Source organism: Cervus elaphus, chromosome 8 (assembly GCF_910594005.1).
Source record: "Cervus elaphus chromosome 8, mCerEla1.1, whole genome shotgun sequence".
Classification (NCBI taxonomy): Eukaryota; Metazoa; Chordata; class Mammalia; order Artiodactyla; family Cervidae; genus Cervus; species Cervus elaphus.
Genome location: NC_057822.1, coordinates 22169973 through 22191938, shown reverse-complemented (window position 1 = coordinate 22191938; position 21966 = coordinate 22169973). Strand labels below are relative to the sequence as shown.

Below are 21966 nucleotides of genomic sequence, written 5' to 3'. Positions count from 1 at the left end.
ACACTCTAGAGAGAGAAATGGAAATGAGTATGGAGAAAATAAATGTGACTATAGCTCTGACTCAGTTTCAGAAGTCATGATGGAATCTTATTTAACAGGTTTTTGAGTCTGGTTTTTTAAAAATATTATTTGATATTAGATAATGTTGCTATGTATATAAATATGCCTATAGAGTGTGAAACAGAATGTCATAGCAAAGGCCAACCATAAGTGAAAATAATTTTTGAACTGTTTTGTTTGAATTATAGAGTAGCCTAAATTGCTATCTTGGTTGATTCTAAACTGAAAGTGAATCAAGGTACTGGCTTGTCTTTTCAAAATGTGCTACATTAAGGCAACTGAACATACTTTAAAATTAGACTTTCATAAGTCATACTTGTGCCTAATCTGGGGGAATACACTTTAATTTTCTAACTAGCGATCCCAAGTATTTTGTCAGGACATAACAAATGGATGGTACTAAAAACAACAACAACAACAAACAAACAAGAGAAACCTTTGATAAAATTATGATTTAATCATCCTTTTCATGTAATTCAAAACTTATATTGTAATTCAATGCAATTGAAATTTTAGGTTCAAACTTATGAGCAATCTTTTTTTTTTTTTTTATATTCCAGGGTCTCTGACTTATATTTCTGTCTTTATTCACTTACCACCAAACATAGGATGACTCTTACTGTGAAGAAGAGGAAGTCAATTTAGAATTGGAACCATTTTGCATACTTGGTGGAGAAGAAAATGGCAACCCACTCCAGTTTTCTTGCCTGGAGAATTCCATGGAAGAGCCTGGTGGGCTACAGTCCATGGGGTCACAAAGAGTCGGACATGACTAATGACTAACACTTGCATATTTGGAAAAAAGACTACTATTTTAGGGAATTGAACAAATAGGAAATAACGTTTCTTCAGGGTGGTAAATGTAAAACACAAAAAGTTTTGATGTCATTGTTTTCAAATAGCATTTTCCATATACATTCTATACTAATGCCACTAAAGAGTAGATTAATTTGAATTTACCCTAATCAACATTTGTATGTTTATCTCTGTGTGTGTGTGTATGTGTGTACATTCAGTCTGACTCTTTGCAACACCATGGATTATAGCCTGCCAGGCTCCTCTGTCCATGGGATTTTCCAGGCAAGAATACTGGAGAGGGTTGCCATTTCCTTCTCCAGGGGATCTTCCTGACCCAGGGATTGAACCCTCATCTCCTTCATTGGCAGGCAGATTCTTTATCACTGAGCTTTACTATCATGCATTTAGTGTAAAATAAAAAAGAAAAAATTGGATGATCCATTTAATCCTGACCATGACAGAAAAAAATCATTATATAAACTAGGTCTATATACAGGTTAACAAATTTTGATATCATTTTCCATTAAATTCTTAAAGTTGCAAAATAAATATGGCTGTACTTATAAAAATACTTATAAAAGTACATACAATATAAAATTCCCTTAACCTCCAGCAAGACCTTCACTAATGAATTAAGAGCCTCTTCAAAACAGAAACAAAAATCTTTTTATTTGCACTACTTTTATTAAGAAAATATTGTGAATTATTTGCAATTTGGAGAGGTTATTTTTGTAGTTGTGTTTCCCCCAATGTGTTCAGTTGCTAAGCCGTGTCTTACTCTTTGCGACTCCATGAATTGCAGCATGCTAAGCTTTCCTGTCCCAGAGTTTGCTCAAATTCATGTCCATTGAGGAGGGGATACTATTGAATCGTCTCTTCTGTCACCCCGTTCTCCTCCTGTTCTCAATCTTTCCCAGCATCAGGGTCTTTTCCAATGAGTCGGCTCTCGGCATCAGGTGGCCAAAGTACTGGAGCTTCAGCTTCAGCATCAGTCCTTCTAGTGAATATTCAGGGTCGATTTTCTTTAGGATTGGGGCTTCCCTGGTGGCTCAGAGGTTAAAGCATCTGACTGCAAAGGGGCTGACTGGTTTGATCTTGCTGTCCAATGGACTCCTGCGAGCCCCTTGGTACAAACTGTGCATATACCCCTGATGTCACAGCAGAGGAGCTGGTTCTAGACTGAAGAAAACCATGCTTCTATGCTCTGGTCCAAGGTTAATGAATGCATTAGAACCACTCATTTCCTGCCCAATGTTTCAGATTCAGAAAACAGCTTTCATATTTTTACTTAATTTATTTATACATGCAAAGAAACCCTGGAATTATTTATTGAAAGACTTATTCTTATTTCTGGGTAAGTTTAATTGCACATTATTCTACATATGAGATTCAAACTATTTGTATAAAATACAAAGGCATTTTGGTCAAAAGAATGGTTTCTTTATCAAAAGTACACAATATGCAGTTCAAAATTAAAGATAAAATATATAAAATTATTTTAACCATAAAAGAAATGAAATTGCCTGACAAGATGCATTTCATTTTGTTTAGATATATTTCTTTCAGTTAACAAAATGACACTGCATGAAATACATTTAAAATCAAGGCTAATCTCCCTCTCCCCATAATTTTCTTGAAATGCTAGGACCCATGTTGCTTAAAATCTTCTCTCAACATGATGCAGCTTTTATCCTGACTATTTGTAATTTTCTTGTGAATTAATTGAACACCACTTATCTGAGTCCAGATGGTGGAAGAGGAAGAAGAAGAGAAAGAAATTTCATTTTCAATATTTTGGTACATAATTTAACAGTCTACTGAGCTATTTTTAACTTCAGAATTCAGTGTTGTACCTGAAGAGTTCCAGTACTTTTACTGGGTTTAGTCTCAAGGCACCTCCTAGGTAAAGGGACAAATATGTACCTTCTTTGATAAGATAACACACTTTGCTTCTCTTCAGAGTGTACCCAGCGGCAATGAGGTTGTGATCAAAGTTTATGAAACTGCTCTGTTAAAGAACAACTGGTGACTCTCAATTACCAAATCCAGTGAATTACCCAATCTTGACACGTCATTGGTGTTTTATATCATTGCCTCACTCTCGCTCCTGACAGTTCTTTGATTCTGAGAAATCATTTCTCCTCGTTTTCTTCCTACTTCCTGGTCCACTGGTCCACTTCTTGTGCTGGGCTCTCTTTCCCAGCCTCTTACGTGGGAATGTCACTCAGGGACCTGCTTCATGGCATTCCTGGGCAAGGTCTTCCAGATTCAAAGTTTCCATTGTTATAGCCAGAGCCAGAGCCCAACCCTTCCTACTATATTGAGACCTATGCATGTATCTTGTTGAATCTCTTGCACTGCACATCACCCAGAGATGTCATCTTATTTTCTTCATCCATCTCTGCTTGAGCAATCTGTACTTTCTTCTGGGTACCTTATTTAAATGACTGACACAACTATCAAGCTAATAGCCCAAGCCAGAAATGTGGGCGTCATCGCCAACACAAGTCTCTCTTTTCCATCACCAACTCCTGTGAATTCTATCTCCTTAACAGGTCTTTACTGTTACCACCATTATCTGCCACATGTTAGTACAGATCTTTAACCCAGCTAGGCTATTAAAATAGTCTCTCTGGCGCAAGCTGTACCATGCCCCCAATTCCTGTTGATTTTCTTCCATCAGATTTACATCGGCATTTCTGAGAGACATTTCTCAAGATACCCAGGGGGGAAGCAGAATTTCTCCATGGTCAAAAAAATCTTGGGGATTATTTCATGCCATTATTCTCTTCGAAGGCAGACTCTGTGGATGTTAGCTAGTTAAAGAACTTTGTGGGTGTTTGTGACCATGAACATCTTGCAGTTCCAGCTTTCTGCAGAACACTCCATGCTTATGTGAAATTAGTGTCTGCTCTGATCTTAATCAACTTTTTCCTGGTTTTTATTGTGCATTTTCTATGGAAGCTTAGCAATTTCAATGACATTTATTCTGTCTTCTCTGAATCTAGTTTGTTTTCCCTATTCAATCTTGGGTTCTTTTATCATTTTTTTTTCCCCTGGAAAATTCAATTATTTCTGGTCTAGAAACTCTGTTTAAAAATCTGAACTTTTCCTTGCCTCAGTAACTTAGTACTTTCTGGATGAGGACAGTACATAATTATTGTGTATGTGTGTGTATACATATTCAGATACAGATGTAGATATAGATATTTTGCTTCTATTCTTTTAATGCTTCCACGACTCCTGAATCTATGAGTGTTTTATGTCTTGACCAAAGTGAGACTTGGATTCTTGAATTCATGACTTATGCCTCACTTCATTGTTAGTCTACTCCTGATGCAGGTTGGTTTCTAGAAATCACAGAAGGCTTTGCTGGCAGAGTAACTTGCTACCTTAGTAATTACTATATTTCCTAGCTATTCAGATGAAGTGGTCCCTGGACCCTTGCTTCCTGTTGAGTCACTATATTATTCTCAATTCTCTACTTGTTCATCTTCTTTGTTAAGAGAGACCAAACCAAGAGTTTAGCGTTAACTAATGTTTTGTGTACATTAAAATGAAAACTTTGCTGTAAATGTTTTGCTTGAGAAGTCTGCCTCCTATTTATAGATCCCTTTAATTGCTCCCCTGACCTTCCAGTGGAAGGAAATGGTGCTTGTTTTATCATGGAAGTCTTTTATAATTTTTATGGTTATAGATGTTGATTTTAGGCTATTTATGAGGATCAGATAAAGACATTGCTTCCCAGTTATTTTCCAAGTGTTTTCATACTATTGCTATATTTATTTCTAGAAACATGGCATTGGGATTATTAATATCCTCATTTAAAGATGGAGAAACTGAGGCAGAAAGATGAAATCTTTGTCTAAATGAAGGATATATTCCCTTGTGCACAGTGAAAATAGTCCCATTAAATCAGGATATTAAGAGCATGAATTAAAGGTATTTTTCAAAGGGTGAGAGGTAAAAGTGGGTAAGAGCATGGTGTTAATTCCCACTCTGTGTGAATGTGGGCAAGTTATTGATCATTCAGAACCTGCTTTGTATGCTTTAAAATGAGGTAGCAGTTCTGTAACATAAAATGCTCTCTCTCTACATATATATATATGTATATATACATATATATACCTACATATCTAACCTATATATAGAATGTTGCTGAACTCTGACTTGTGTTAGTTTCACGTAACTGTGAAGTGTTTTAGTGGATGTGAAGTACACCTATACTCTTGTCTGGGGGAATACTTAACCTTACATTTCATGGACACAAAAGAGAATTAATAACAGATAAAACAGTAAAGGAAGAGATCGTCCATTGTATTTAAACTCCCATTAAAAGCACAAAGTCATTCAAGATTTGAGAAAGGAAAGAAGGTCCACTGCCTTTCCTAAGAGGCTCAGAGTTGTCAAAGTAGAGTGTAGAGAGGCAGAAGGCAACATGAGTGTTGAACTTGGGGTGTTTAAATGAGATTCATGCCAGTTTGTTGCTTAGCAATCAGGGCACTTATTGTTGCCACCTAGTGGGGAGCAGCAGGGCAGCTGAGCACAGGGTGGATCCCAAAGGTTGCTTAGTAAAATACAGCATCCACTGTAAGGGGACACGTGTTTCTACAAAATCCTACAAAAACGGCAATGTGAATTCACTTCAGGGCTGGCTTACTCTGGTTGGAAAAATTCAGTCAATGTTTTGCAAAGTATGGTCCAATAACTACAGGTATCAGGGTAACAAAGCTACAGGGGGTTGTCAGGGCGAAGACTGAGGCAAGCGTTCTTTCCAGAGGGCAGCTATAGCAAAGCACATGTGGCAGTCGGCATCGTGGTTAAGAGGCCAGGGGCCGGACAGCATGGGTTGCGATGCTGGACCCGTCTGTTCCCAGCTGTATAATTCTGGACACGTTCCTTAGTTTTTCTATGAAAGTTTCCTCATCATTAGAAGGTGATGATGATGATGAAACGTATGTTTGTAATTATTGCAAGGAAAGGCCTGAGAAGCGTATCTGGCCCAAAGTAACTAGTCAATAACCATCAGCAGCTATTAGCTACTGAGGTCAAGACTTCTTGGCAGCCTATTTCTCTGGGGTTATTTCTCAGTCTTAACCCAGCTCTCTGGGGACCCCTTTCTTTTTATCTACTGTCTCCAGACTCGACTATTCATATTCCTTTATCATCATGTGATGTTTGTCTTCTATCCCAAGGCATAAGTTTTCTCTTTATCTACATCCTTAAAAACAAGTACAACTCTGGGGATCTTCACAGGGTTTTCACTGTTAGTGATCCGGAAAAATTAGCAGGGAATAAAAGAGTTTCTTCCCAGGCTTCATCCACTTTCTTCTACCTTAGATCCACAAGAGTGGGAAAAACATGGTAAGAAGATTCATTCACACTATCAAGACAGATGCTCTGTCCTGAGATTCACAATAGAGAAGTTGAGGGTGATGAAGTCTCTCAAGTGACTACCTAATAATGACTGGAAGCATACTTGGATTTTAACTTTTGGAGTCAATTTTAGGAAATAGACTCAAGTTGTTTCCAATTTTGGCAGTATTTTTAGATATACTCTAACTTTTTCAAAATATTTTTTATTACCAAAATTTGTTTGTAACCACAACAATACACAATATATACATTGGGCATTCCAGTTAATGCACTTAAATGTATATAATTTTTATTGGCTACTTATTATTATAAAATGTAGATGTGCCAAAACATATTCAACCCCACTTATATCGGCTGATATCACAAACTGGTCTGGTACTCATGGGCTTCCCCAGTGGCTCATTGGTAAAGAACCCTCCTGCCAGTGTAGGAGACTCAGGCTCAGTCCCTGGGTTAAGATCCTCTGGAGAAGGAAATGGCAATCCACTCCAGTATTCTTGCCTGGGAAATCCAATGGACAGAGGAACCTTTCGGTTACAGTCCATGGGGTTGCAAAGAGTCGGACATGACTTAGCAACTGAGCATGCATGCATGCACACTGTACTCAAGCTTATAGTTATACTTTTATGTTCTAGTGTTTGTTTTTCTAATATGTATATTGTATATATATATGCATTTGAGTATCTCTAAATGCCACAGACATGTGAGAATTAGAAGCACTATGTGATAGTGTTTGTCTCCTTATATGCCCACTCTCATTTCTTCATTCAGATATTATATATCATTTTTGTTTTAATTTTTATTTCTATGACTACAAGTGTAGCTTGGCAATTTTATGTTCCTCTGGGCCAACTTAAAACTCCTGCACTTTTTGAACTTCCTGCTCCTTTCTTTGTGCTCCTATTTTCTTGGGTTATTTACCTTTTTCTTATTAATTGATAGAATTTTGTGTATTAGGAATGTGTGTGGGGGAGTGTGGCAAAAGATATCATGAGTTGTGAATAAATTCACTAACCATTTTTTTTGGCTTTACTGATGGCACCACTCATCATAAAATTCAAGACTTTGTTAAATGCATGCATTTTTCATAACTTTTCATTTTAAAATGTCTTCCTATGTTTTTATAGCTTCTGTTTTTGAAATTAAGATATTAAAAATTCATCTGGAATTAATTTCTACATGTACTGTGAGATACAGCTCTAACTACTTTTGTCCAAAATGGATAGCCAAGTGGTATTTGTAGAACAGTCCACCCTTCACCAGAAATTTGAAGTGCCACATTTACCATTTATCAAGAAACCATATGCACTTGGGTCTGTTTCAAATACCTGGTTTCTTTCACTGGCTTATTATTATTATTTTTTTAAATTTCAGAAGGCAGAGAAAGATAATGTCTATTTTTAAGAGTTAACATTTCTCTAATACCAAAGAAGTAAAAGAAAACTAGAGCCAGATTTCACTCATGAATATAAATGCAAAAATTAAAAAAAACTAGCAATTCTAATGTAGCAAAGAATTAATGTAGAAATACAACTTGAACAAGAAAGTTTAAGCCAGAAACACAAGTATGTATTCATAGGACAGTAACCTATTAATTTTATTACAGCACTAAATTCAAGCAAAAAAGCTATTATATCAATAGGCTGGATATGAATTTCATAACACAGGGTAGCCAGTCTTGATAAACAATGTGGAGCCCAAAAAAGGTCCTTCTTAAACATGATAAAGACCAGAAAGACCTTCTTTAGACATTTCTTTTGTCTCTGAAACTATCATAAAACACCAAATCATGAATAAGACAGGATGCCTGATTAGAATTATTATTCAATATTGTTTTAGAGATATTAGATAATAAGGCAAAAATTAAGGAAATATACTTATTAGAAAAAAGAAATTTTAAATTTGAAAATTAGTAGCTTTTGAAAAAATATCAGCAATAAATAGTAAGAAAAGAAGCCTACTCAAAATCTTGCAATAATACTATAAAATATGTGGAAATAAACTGAACAACAAAGTTAAAGATTTTTAAGAAGAAAGTGTATTTAATACACTAGATAGGGTATTAAAAGGCAGAGACATCACTTTGCTGACAAAGGTCCATATAGTCAAAGCTATGCTTTTTCCAGTAGTCATGTACAGATGTGAGAGTTGGACTATAAAGAAGGCTGAGTGCCAAAGAACTGATACTTTCTAACCGTGGTGTTGGAGAAGACTTTTGAGAGCCCCTTGGACAGCAAGGAGATCAAACCAGTCAATCCCGAAGGAAATCAACCCTGAATATTCATTGGAAGGACTGGTGCTGCAGTTGAAGTTCCAATACATTGGCCAACTGATGTGAAGAGTCAACTCGCTGGAAAAGACCCTGATTCTGGGAAATATTGAGAGCAAGAGGAAAAGGGGGGTGACAGAGGATAAGATAGTTGGATGGTATCACTGACTCAATGAATATGAGTTTGAACAAACTCCAGGAGATAGTGAAGGACAGGGAAGCCTGGCATGTTGCAGTCCATGAGGTCACAAAGAGTCAGACACGACTGAGCTACTGAGTCACAACAACAACAAAAAGTATGATAGTTTGGTAAAGAAAACATAAAAAGACCTAGTTAAATATTCCCTGTTAGGAATTTCAACATCATAAATATTTCAAGTCCTACCTAAGTTAACACAGGTTTACTTGTAGGACTTTTGTAGACCTGGTCTCAATGATTCTGATTTGCTTGTGCAGAAAGTGATTTACCAGTTTAAAAAAAAAAAAAAAAAGAAAAAAAACAATGACAGGCTAAGAGATACAGAAACTTCCTCTAAGGTAACTGTAAACAAAATACCATGGAACTGATGTCATACTTTTATCAGTAAATGTGAGAAGAGTATAATCAGATATCCTGATGTTTTCTGAATGACATTTTACTCATTTTTTCTCATCACCTTCTTAGAAGATGTTGTAATTTAATGTGAACTTTGAGAAGATACGAAGGAAATGACAGAATTGGGGAGAAAAAGACAACTCTATGGCAAAGATGGTGCAGACTGAATGGTCCAACATAAAATATGTATGATTAATCAGATTAGGAATAATCTGATTAATAAGCTTCTACTCATACAAATATGTTTAAAAGTTGAGAAAGGGTTTTGCTACTTTATGTGCCTTTAATTAAATCCTAACTGGGATATACTATTTGCTTAGGATTAAAGATTGCATTTAGATTCCACTACTTTCAGTGTGATCTGTGCTGGGCTAAACGTTATCATTGCATTTTCTGTAAAGGAAGGACTGGCTACATTTATTCATTCAATCCCTGGTGGCGCATATAGTAAAGAATCTGGCTACAGTGCTGGAGACCTGGGTTTGATCCCTGGGTTGGGAAGATCCCCTGGAGAAGGGAATGGCAGTCCACTCCAGTATTCTTGCCTGGAGAATCCCATGAAAGAGGAGCCTCGTAGGCTACAGTCCATGAGGTTGCAAAGAGTCAGATAGGACTGAAAGGCAATGGAGAAAAGGAAAGATATTCCCATTTGAATGCAGAGTTCCAAAGAATAGCAAGGAGAGATAAGAAAGCCTTCCTCAGTGATCAATGCAAAGAAATAGAGGAAAACAATAGAATGGGAAAGATTAGAGATTTTTTTTCAGGAAAATAAGAGATACCAAGGGAACATTTCTTGCAAAGATGGGCACAATAAAGGACAGAAATGGCACGGACCTAACAGAAGCAGAAAATATTAAGAAGAGGTGGCAAGAATACACAGAAGAACTATACAAAAAAAGATCTTCATGACCCAGATAGCCACAATGATGTGATCACTCACCCAGAGCCAGACATCCTGGAACGTGAAGTCAAGTGGGCCTTAGGACGCATCTCTATGAACAAAGCTAGTGGAGGTGATGGAATTCCAGTTGAGCTATTTCAAATCCTGAAAGATGATGCTGTGAAAGTGCTGCACTCAATATGCCAGACAATTTGGAAAACTCAGCAGTGGCCACAGGACTGGAAAAGGTCAGTTTTCATTCCAATCCCAAAGAAAGGCAATGTCAAAGAATGTTCGAACTACCACACAATTGCACTCATCTTACACGCTAGTAAAGTAATGCCCCAAATTCTCCAAACCAGGCTTCAACAGTACCTGAACCGTGAGGTACAGGTGTTCAAGCTGTTCAAGCTGCTTCCAGATGTTCAAGCTGGATTTAGAAAAGGCAGAGGAATCAAAGATCAAATTGCCAACATCAGTTGGATCATCAAAAAAGCAAGACAGTTCCAGAAAAACATCTATTTCTGCTTTATTGACTATGCCAAAGCCTTTGACTGTGTGGATCACAAAAAACTATGGAAACTTCTTAAAGAGATGGAAATACCAGACTACGTGACCTGTCTCCTGAGAAATCTGTATGCAGGTCAAGAAGCAACAGTTAGAACTGGACATGGAACAACAGACTGGTTCCAAATGGGGAAAGGAGTATGTCAAGACTGCATATTATCACCCTGCTTATTTAACTTCTATGCAGAGCACATCATGAGAAATGCTGGGCTGGAAGAAGCACAAGCTGGAATCAAGATTTCCAGGAGAAATATCAATAACCTCAGATAAGCAGATGACACCACCCTTATGGCAGAAAGTGAAGAAGAACTAAAGAGCCTCTTGATGAAAGTGAAAGAGGAGAGTGAAAAAGTTGGTTTAAAACTCAACATTCAAAAAACTAAGATCATGGCATCCGGTCCCATCACTTCATGGCAAATAGATGGAGAAACAATGGAAAACAGTGACAGACTATTTTTTTGGGCTCCAAAATCATTGCAGATGGTGACTGCAGCCATGAAATTAAAAGACACTTGCTCCTTGGAAGAAATCTATGACCAACCTAGACAGCATATTAAAAAGCAGAGACATTACGTTGCCAACAAAGGTCCATCTTGTCAAAGCTATGGTTTTTCCAGTAGTCATGTATGGATGTGAGAGTTGGACTATAAAGAAAGCTGAGTGCCGAAGAATAGATGGTTTTGAACTGTGATGCTGGAGACGACTCTTGAGAGTCCCTTGGACTGCAAGGAGATCCAACCAGTCCATCCTAAAGGAAATCAGTTCTGAAATTCACTGGAAGGACTGATGCTGAAGCTGAAACTCCAATACTTTGGCCACCTGATGTGAAGAACTGGCTCATTTGAAACGACTCTGATTCTGGGAAAGACTGAAGGCCAGAGGAAAAGAGGATGACACAGGATGAGATTTTTGAATGGCATCACTGACTTGATGGACATGAATTTATGTAAGCTCTGGGGGTTGGTGATAGACAGGGAAGCCTGGCATGCTGCAGTCCAAGGGGTTGCAAAAAGTCAGATATGACTCACGGATGGAACTGAACTGAGCTACTAACACTTTCATTTTCACTTTCAAACAAATGAGAAATAGCTGTTAAGTGTGGGTTCAATCCCTGCCCCAAAGCTGTCTGTAGTCTGGCTAGAAGAAGCAGTTTTATACCAACTTGGAGAAGGAAATGGCAACCCACTCCACTATTCTTGCCTGGAGATCTATGGACAGAGGAGACTGGCTACAGCCTATGGGGTTGCAGAGTTGAACACAACTGAGTGATTAACACATATACCAACTAAATGCAAATAGATGCTACACCAACAGAATTTATCAGTCCTTTTAAGCTGTCCAAACAGTTCTGTGTGTGTGTGTGCGTGCTCAGTCATGTCAGCCTCTTTGCAACCCTGTGGACTAGAGGCCACCAGGCTCCTCTGTCCATGGAATTCTTCAGGCAAGAATACTGGAGTGGTCTGCCATTTCCTTCTCCAGAGGATTCCCCAGCCCAGGGATAGAAACTGTGTCTCTTCCGTCTCTTACATTGGCAGGCGGATTCTTTACCACTAAGCTACCAGTGAAGTCATTAACTATTTCCATAGTTAATACTTGAAAGAAGTATCTCTCTTAAAAACTTTGCCATCCAAAATTCTCACGTAATATGGCATTTCCTACAAGTCAATCCAAATAAGTAAAATAAAATTAAATCTTTTTGTTAGGAATACTCAATTATTTTTCAATGTGGGGATTTTAAATTAAGTAAAAACAAAATTTTAAAATTCCAGAACTCAAATGGTCACCAGACAATGAAAAATGAATCACAGGAAATAAGTAATAAAGGCTGAAAGACATTATTAACTAACAACTGCATTTGGAATTCTCTATTGAAAAAGCGAGGGGGACAGCAAAAATAGTAAGTTGCATTAAGAACTACGTCGGGGAAAACAAAACTTTTTAAAATAATGGATTGGAAGCATTGCATTTACCTCTTTCACCAGTAAATTTTCTGCTTTGTGCTCTGCATCTTCAGGTACTGTTGAATACAAGGTTCGGATGTCCCAAGATACTGTGGTGGTCTGAGAAGAACAAGGAAAGGGAATTAAATCTTCCAACTTGAAAGCATTGTGCAGCCACTATACCCAAGACACAATAAGAAAGTGTATTAGATCTCAGTATTTGAGGATATGAGAAGACAGAGACGTCCATAGTTCTTAGCAATTTACTCTCTATGAGGGAAGATTCATACCTCTTTTGATCACCACTACTCGAATTACAGTTTCACGTATGAAAGCATTAGTCACTCAGTTGTGTCAGACTCTGTGACCCCATAGACTGGAGCCCACCAGTCTCTTCTGTCCATGGAATTCTCCAGGCAAGAACGCTGGAGTGCGTTGCCATGCCCTTCTCCAGGGTATCTTCCCGACCCAGGAATAGAACCTGGGTCTCCTGCACTGCAGGTGGATTCCTTACTGTCTGAGCCACCAGGAAGCATTATAGTTAGTCTCTCCTTATTTGTGGTTTCAGTTACCTGTGGGTAACCAGGGTCCAAAAACATTAAATGGAAACTTCTAGTGTTCTGTTCTGAGATGTATGATGGTATCTCAAGCCACTCCACTCCGCTTGCCCCCACTATCTTATCTCATTGACCTCCTCAGGGTTCCATGATCCAGGATCACCTAAAGCAGATGACCCTCCTTCTGATTTATTGTCAGAAGGTCAATAAATAGTAGCCTAATGCTATGTCACTACATCATTCACCTCACTTCATCTCATCACCTAGGCATTTTATCATCTCATATCATCACTGGAAGAAGGGTGAGTACAGTATAAGAAGATATTGTGAGAGAGAGACCACATTCACATATTTTTATTATAGTATAATTTTTCTATTTTACTATTACTGTTGTTAATCTTCTACTGTGCCTAATTTATAAGTTAAACATCATCATAGGTATGCATGTATAGGAAAAAATAGTATGTATAGAGTACTATCTACAGTTTCAGTCATCCATTAGGCATCTTGGGATGTATTCTCAATGTACAATGGAAGATTATGATATTACAGATTACTGTTTTCTCTGTGGAGCTCACAATTTTAAGCTGTTTCCTTCCCTGGAGAAAACAAAATTTGGGCATCTGTATATTTTGACTATTTATACTGGTACTTTTGCTGCTGTTAATGATAAAATACATTTGAAATGAATAAGAAAACCTACAAAATTAGCATAATGTCAGTCCTACTGTGAATAATCTCCTGAATATCCACAAGGTAAATCTGGCCCCTTTGAGAAGCCATGTGTGTATAGCCACAGATAGGGTGGGAGAGAAGAAAGGGTATTCAGTAAATCTAGACCTTGAAGAAAATAAGTCATGTTTTTGGTGTCTTTATTTTCATAGAAATAAAACATCTTCAACTTTAAGCTAAACAAACCAATTTTTATTAAATGAATATACATTAACTAAAAGGGTAAAGTATCTCTTAAAACATTTAAAATGTAATGCAGAGATTGTTTCTTCTGTATTTATCTTATGGGATGCCATGTAACCTAGCAACCCCACCCACCAGCTCCCTTTAGTCTTTTCTCATTGGTGATTACAGGGACGCTGGGATGATGAGTCTGTTAGCATACATGGTACCAACATTTGGGATCTTTCATTTTGTACACTGTCAAATCTACAAATCATATATGATTTAAAATATAAGGTTCAAGCCCTGGGTCAGGAAGATCCCCTGTAGAAGGGACTGACAACCCATTCCAGTATTCTTGCCTGGCGAATCTCATAGACAGAGGAGTCTGGCCAGCTACAGTCCATGGGGTTGCAAAGAGTAAAACACGACTGAGCCACTGACATTTTCACTTTCAGGATTCATTTGAGCCGTTCTAGATGAAGTGCAGACTTCCCTGGTGGCTCAGCAGTAAATAATCTGCCTGCCGATGCAGGAGACAAGGGTTCAGTCTCTGGGTTGGGAAGATCTCCTGGAGAAGGAAATGGCAACCCACTCCAGTATTCTTGCCTGGAGAATTCCATGGACAGAGGAGCCTGACAGGCTACACAGTCAATGGGATTGCAAAAGAGTCAGACATGACTTAGCAACTAAACAACAACAACAACAACAGATGAAGGGCATTTTTTCTAGACTATATTATTTAAGTAGATGAGAGTCTCAAAATCTGTCCTTACTTTCACAGAAGATGGGAAGGAGAGGGGTCCAGGGAATTTAGTCTTTTGAGTTCACAATGGCAACTGCAGCTCTGCCCCCAGGGGCAGAATCATTCCTTATCTTCTAATTCTGGGCTCATATTTTCTTCAATGTTTTCTTTACTCTTGATATAAGCTCTTGGTGGGAAAGAAATCTGGTCTTTTGTTCACTGTTATAACCTCAGTGCCTGGCTGGGTGCTCAGATACTTACTTGTTGAGTGTATGTGGTATGTGTCTGTGGTTGCCAGTTGTGTATGTCTGTGTGAATGCATGTGTGTGTGATGTGTGCCTGATGTGTGTGTATGTGTGTGTAGTGTCTGTGTGACTATGCATGGAAGTAGGCTGTATTTGATGGTGTGTGTGTATGTGCATGGTGAGTGTGTGTCACATGTGAGTGAGTGTGGTGTGTGAGTGTATCTATGAGTGAGTGAGTGTGTGGGTGTGCATGCACATATGTGCGTATTGGGAAGATGCGGTTTGGACCCTGAGAAGAATGTCATGTGAATATAACATGATCAGGGGACACAAAATAATGAGAAGATTATATTCAAGATACATCATATGGCAAAGATAAAAGCTCATCTTGAAACAGATAAAGAGCCTCTCTGTCAGGGTGTTTGCCCCAGGATTTGACTGCAGTGTGTGAAGGAAGTTTGGAAGTGCTCAGAGGCCACGGCTATTGATTCAAGCCGAGTGTAGATACACATACAGGGAACAATTACTTCCCACGTGAAGCACGCTGGGGCCAATGCGTGTGTGCCAAGTTGATTCAGTCGTGCCCAGCTCTTTGTGACCCCATGGAGTGTGGTCCACCAGGCTCCTCTGTCCAGGGGATCCTCCAGGTAAGAATACTGGAGTGGGCTGCCATTTCCTACACCAGGGTATCTTCCCAACCCAGGGACTGAACCCAGGTCTCTTGTATCTTCTATATTGGCAGGAGGGTTCTTTAGCACTAGCGCCATCTGGCTCAGACAGTAAAGAATCTGCTTGCAATGCAGGAGATGTGGGTTTGATCTCTGGGTCAGGAAGATCCTCTGGAGAAGGAATGGCAACCCACTCCAGTATTCTTGCCTGAGAAATCCACGGACAGAGGGGCTTGGTGGGCTACAATCCATGGGGTCACAAAGAGTTGGACACGACTGACCAACTAACATAGACACACAGAGGCACCTGGGAAGCCCCCAGAGTATGGAGCACTTCACAAATTTGCGTTTTCATAGTAAGTCCTACATTTCGGGAGTCAATGTAGGACTTACCATTATTTAGATTTTACATTTTTATTCCTTTTGAATTGCTTCTTTCAAATTGTTTCTTTTATGTTATTTACTCTGGTAGAATATAAACAGTAAACAAACTATATTGAAAGGCTAGAGTAGAAGATCAGAATCCGTGCCTAAAGTGAGCTTTGGGGATTATTGCTGGATTTCAATTATCTGGGGATAACTTATTTCCTGTTTGGACAGATAATTTGTAGATACACAATGTAACTTGATTGGTTTCCAGGGAACATTACATACTGTGGTCTACTGGCAAGATTAAGGATATTTTTCTCTAATTCAAAAATTTTTCTATATTTCAATCATTATTTTATAATAAAACTTTTATATTAAAGCAAGACTCCTCTTTTTCATTATCCACAACAGTTTCTTATTGATTTCTTGCCTTTAAAAAAATAATAGCTGCTCTAAAATACTCTAAATCTGATGGACAGTGAAGAGGCCCGCAGTTTAGTTTCCTGTTTAGTTATACCATAAGCCTGTTGTCCCACTAAGATCAGTAGTCTGTGGTATAGTTCAATAGAGTGAATAGTGAGCTGGTTTAAGAAGTTTTTTTTTCCTTAATGGCAGGTTTCTGGAAGGTGGGCTTGGGTTTCCGGTAATGATAATCACACGATTATTTGATTTGTGATGTCACCAGAGTAAAGATTAGGGCCCCAAATATATAGGCTAATGCTCATACTTGATGTATGAGATTGGAAGTTCATTGAATTTGGGGTAATAAAAATTAATCATATGTATAATGGTTACGTGTGATTCCTGATGACCTCTAGATATGAGATGATGCTAGTTCTTTACTAACTAAGGCAGCTAGGGCTGAGCCACTCTCATGTAACCACATGATAAATATAAAACAATGTTTTACAACATGCAAATCTAATACCTTGCACAGAGTACACAGATACAAGAAAAGGAATGTATAATAAGACACTATTGACCTCAGTTATAGTTTGTCATAATATTGAAGACTTTACTTGAAAAAGCAGAAGGCCCCCATGAAATTTCAACTTTAAGAATTGGAGGGGGTAAATCCATGGCTGATTCATGTCAATGTATGGCAAAAACCACTACAATATTGGAAAGTAATTAGCCTCTGACTAATAAAAATAAATGAAAAAACAAAACAAAACAAAAAAACACACAAAAAACAAAAAACAAAAACAAACAAACAAACAAAAAAGAACTAAACCATGGCGGATTCAAGTCAATGTATGGCAAAACAAATACAATGCTGTAAAGTAAAATTAAAAAAAAAAAGAATTGGAGAGTTTCTACTCATTTTTTATTCCTTTTTTCACTTTTAGTTGAAGTGCAGTTGATGTACAATATTATATAAATTACAGGTGGATGACATAGTGATTCACAATTTTTAAAGGTTATATTCCATTAATAGTTACTACACAATACTGGCTCTATTCCCTGTATTGTATTATATATCCTTGTAGCTTATTTTATACATAACAGTCTGTACCTCTTCACCCCTTATCCCCAACTTGCTCATTTTTAATTTCTTTCATGTCTCTCTGTTGAAGCAAAAATAAATTGGTCAAATAAGAAAAGTATACAGAGTCATATTTGTTAAGGGTATTAACATGGCTACAAAGAATTTCTTTTCTGAGAATTAGATGCTTTCAGACCACTACAAATTGCCTTGGCCACAACAGACTTCCTGTTCTCTTTTATAAACCCTCTGGTCGACAATTAGCAGAGCTCAACAGCATGAGACGGAGCTGAGACTCCACTGGCGCTCAGCCAAGCTCCTCTTCTGGTGGTAGAATCTTATAAGGAGCCTATTGTCCAGAGATTAGGCATTTGGAAATAAAAACTGTCCTTTTATTTATGAAACAAGGCATGCAGGCCTGTGTGTGTAGTTTCAGGTCCGTGACATTCAGACGTCCTCCACTGCGGCCCTGACCCTCTCCGCTTCCTTCTACTCTGTAGTGGGTCGTCTTTGTGGCTTTGTCACAGCCACTATTCTGCTGGGGACTGCAGAAGACTTCATTCCAAGCACATAGTGGCCATTTCTTCATCAGCCAAAGGCCACTGTCAAGAGTCTAAAAGAGAAGTTGCTTTTCCTATCTTGGAGTTGAGCAAAGATCCCTCTGACAGCATCGTTGATCCCAGCTGCTCAAAACAGTGGACAAAAATGATGGTGTTTAGAGTAACCCATCAGTGGAGCTTGAGAAGTCAACAATCCCCTCAATAAGGACTCTTAACTAACACTTCACGTCAGTTCCAACCTAAGCATGTGCTTTAAAGTAGTCTTCACATAAGTGTCTCAGATTAAAACACTGATACTGCTTTTTATCCTAAGAGAGCAGACACTTATATGACATCTGTTGCTTGAAATATATTTTTACCCCATTCAGAAGAGTATTGTGATTTTAACTTTTTTTTAATAGGTGAGCATTTCCCATTAATACTTTCAATGTGCTTTCAGGGAAAGGTCCTTCTTGCTTTGCTAAAGTTAAATTGTATGGGAAATGCATGAATGGTGAGCAGTTGCCCATAACTGGACCCTCGTCATCATCCAGGCAAGTCAAGCCTGATGACTCATCCACCATAGTATTTAAGTATATAATTAGGGAACTTTGGAAATCTGTTTCAAAACCGTTTTACTCTTGGACAAGCAAACCACTGAGCAAGTCACTTCCTTTTTCTGTGCTTCATTTTCTAGGCTCCAAAATGTGTCTCACCTCCTCCAAGGAAGTAAGGACAAAACATTTTATGTATGGAAAACTCCCAGTATTAATAGATCACAGTGTTCCAACAATAGAAAGATAATATTGCATCGGGGTCTGCGCTTGGCAAAGACTCAGAGGTTGTGGTCTGAGCTCACTCTCCAGGAAGCATAGGGGAACAGCCTGATCCCTATGAGGCCTGTAGACAAGGCTTCGTGGGGGAGCAAACAGATGCAAGACACAAGCCAATCCACCGCAGCCAATTTGCCATGGCACTGTTTCTGAAGGCTGCTCACACTTCTTCAGGCTGGGCTCATGTCTACACATGACTTGCCCATTTTCCTTCTCCTCTCGTAAATCTTCCTTTTACCTTGTTCTTTTCTAATCTCAGGCTTAATATAGATATCAATTCTTTTGAAAATTCTAATTCATCCATCATGCATCTTCTCTTCTTTGAACTATATCATTTACTGTCTGTATCACCCATGAAGTCTGCAGCTAAACTAAAGAATATTTTAGACTCAAGCTTTGCTAGTGATTAACTCAGCCAGTCATTTCACATGTGTGGTTTTGTTTGTTTGTAAGCAAGCCATATTAAATCCCCTTTGGCAATAAAATGTTACTACAAATGAAATGTACTGCCATGCTCTTCATTGTGGCTCTGGTATATTTTTTTATTCTTTTTAAAGAATGATGTACCTGAATGCAGACATGTGGTTTTATGATTTTTTGGTATCCTGTCTCTGACCACCTACACATCACACCTATCTTAACACCTCAAAACATCCTTATCTTTAAAATAGCAGTGTTATTGAAATATAACTGATTTGCCATAAAATTCACCCTTTCAAAATGAACTCAGTGGTTTTAAGTCTATGCCTGGATTATGCAATCATCATCACTATTTAATTTTAGAACATTTTCATCACCCCCAAAAGAAACTCCATATCTACTAGAAGTCACTCCCCTTCTCCCTTCTCCCCAGCTCTAGGCAACTGTAACCAGCTTTCTGTCTCTAAGGATTTTCCTACTGTGGACATTTCATGTGAATGAAATCATATCACGGGTACTCTTTTGAGACTGGTCTCTTTTGCTTAGCATATTTTCAAGGTTCACCCATGTTGTAACATGTATCAGTACTTCATTTCTTTTTATGGCTGAATAATAGTCCATTGTATGGATATACCACGCTTTGTTTATCCACTTCATTTGATGGACGTTTGGGTTGTTTTCAAGGTTCACTCATGTTATAACATGTATCAGTACTCTATTCCTTCTTATGGCTGAATGACATTCTATTGTATACACATACTACACTTTGTTTATCCACTCTTCAGTTGATGAACATTTGGGTTGTTTCCACTTTGGATTATGAATAATACTGCTATGAATATTCCTACAAAAGTCTTTATATGGACATATATTCCTAGCACAATCAAGTCCAGAGCAGTCTCATCTTCACAAATCCTTACTGAATTGAAATAAGCCCTCTAGAACCCCTTCTCTGAAATACTACAATGGTATCACTCACTGTGGGATTCAGGGGGTTAATATTTCTCCCAAGTCATGCACCTTATTTTTATAAGAAGCAGTTGGCTCAGAGCATGCTGTTTAGACAGAAACTCTAGCAGCAAAAATCAAGGTGCTTATGCTTGATTTCTGTCGTCATAGTTACGCTATATCCTTGAACAAGAGCCTTTCCAAATCTCAGCTTCATTAGCTTGTAAATGAGAGGAATATTCTAACTTAGAATAATCTAGTTTGACAAAGAATCTTACTTAGCTTTTAAATTTCAATCAGTGTTCTTGCATGAACACCAAGAGGCATTTAAAGTCTGATTTCAGGCTAAGAAGCCAAGGATTAAAAAGAGGTTGACATTCCTATAAAATGTTAGGCTGTGTCTCAGTAAGAGACGAAAGAAGAAGAAAATAAACACTCACGGCTTTTCTGCTTTTCCATTTAAGACATATTAAGGTCTGTATTTCTGCTTCCTCTGACAAAATGACCCATGTGGTTGAGCATGGAAGTCCCCACATACCAGGTTGCTTTTTATAGCTAAAAACATTCTATGAAAGAACAAATGTTAAATCACAACTCACTAAGTTCTGCTAATAAGTCATGAAAAATGCCGGATGTATTTGTCAGCCCTGAGACTCTAATTCTGAACTATTGATATGAAGAAAGGATTTGAGAAGATCATGTCAGCTTTCTTGACAGGCTATTTTGGAAGTGTAATGTAAACCTATGACTTTGACAATGCCACTGACCAGTGCTGAAAGTCTAACCTTTCAAACCGGCTTCTTGGTCATGCCGGTATCCTTGCTGTCTACAACATAGCTCACAGAAGGTGGGCCAGGAAACTGAGTGGAACCAGCAGTGTGGCTGGGGTGGGCAGGATGGAAATACAGGTGATAGGGTGGCCTTTCCACAGCATCAGTATTGCTTTCGAACCCCTGCACTTTCTTCTATAAGGTTTTTACATCTCCCAGAAATGATGCCACTTCAGGCTTTTTGTATCTTTCGCTCAGAAAGAAACTCATTTCTGGCTTTCTCACTTTTTTGTTCTGCTGTTTTGTATCAGCCTCTCCTTCAACTGAATCACTCTACGATATGATTCAGTGTATCCTTGAAACTGTTTTTTTTCCCTACTCTCCTTGCCTATTTGTGAAGCCACAATTTGGTGACTAAGTTCTTTATTTTTTGGTCTTCAGTTTCTATTACTACTAGTTTCAAAAAGAAAGATGAGAAAAACAGAGTAGCAAACACATTTATTGAAGCAATACATGTTTTTGAAATGAATGAGTTAAGAAACACATCTAGACTGCTTATTCTAAGAAACCATTATGATGCGAGCACTACAGAAGATCACACTGCCTGCTTCCAGAACCCACACACCAGAGGAAGCGTTTCTACCTCGTGGGCCAAAAAGAGGAAAATACTTCTACTTCGGTTCCTTAACCTAGAAGAAGACGACACTAATTCAAAGTCCAACAATCTTTATTGAAGGCCCATGAGCCAGGTGTTGTGTTGGGTACTTAAAATACAGATATGAATTGATTTCTCCCTTGCCTAGTAACAAACAGAAAGCAAGTGAATAAGTACATGCTGTTACAGAGAGGAAATCAGCCTTTGTTGATGGCGGCTAAGTGCCAGTCAGTGTACTGCACGGAATGAGCCTCTGGGGAAGAGGATTATGATTTTAGTGCTGTTTTTTTAAGGTGATACGTTAAGATGTGTCAAAGCCAAAAGTAGCATATCCGTGATCTCAACAAAGTCA

At 38.2% G+C, this 21966-nt stretch overlaps 1 protein-coding gene across 8 annotated transcripts in view; it reads right to left on the bottom strand.

The window, feature by feature from the left end:
* Positions 1-21966, bottom strand: part of DOCK10 (dedicator of cytokinesis 10) — a 297557-nt gene that overhangs the window by 141254 nt on the left and 134337 nt on the right. For all 8 annotated transcript variants that reach the window (XM_043909860.1, XM_043909862.1, XM_043909859.1 and 5 more), the window contains exon 3: positions 12516-12605. In XM_043909860.1, coding sequence (XP_043765795.1) covers positions 12516-12605 — 90 coding nt within the window. The remainder of the gene's footprint in view (positions 1-12515; positions 12606-21966) is intronic.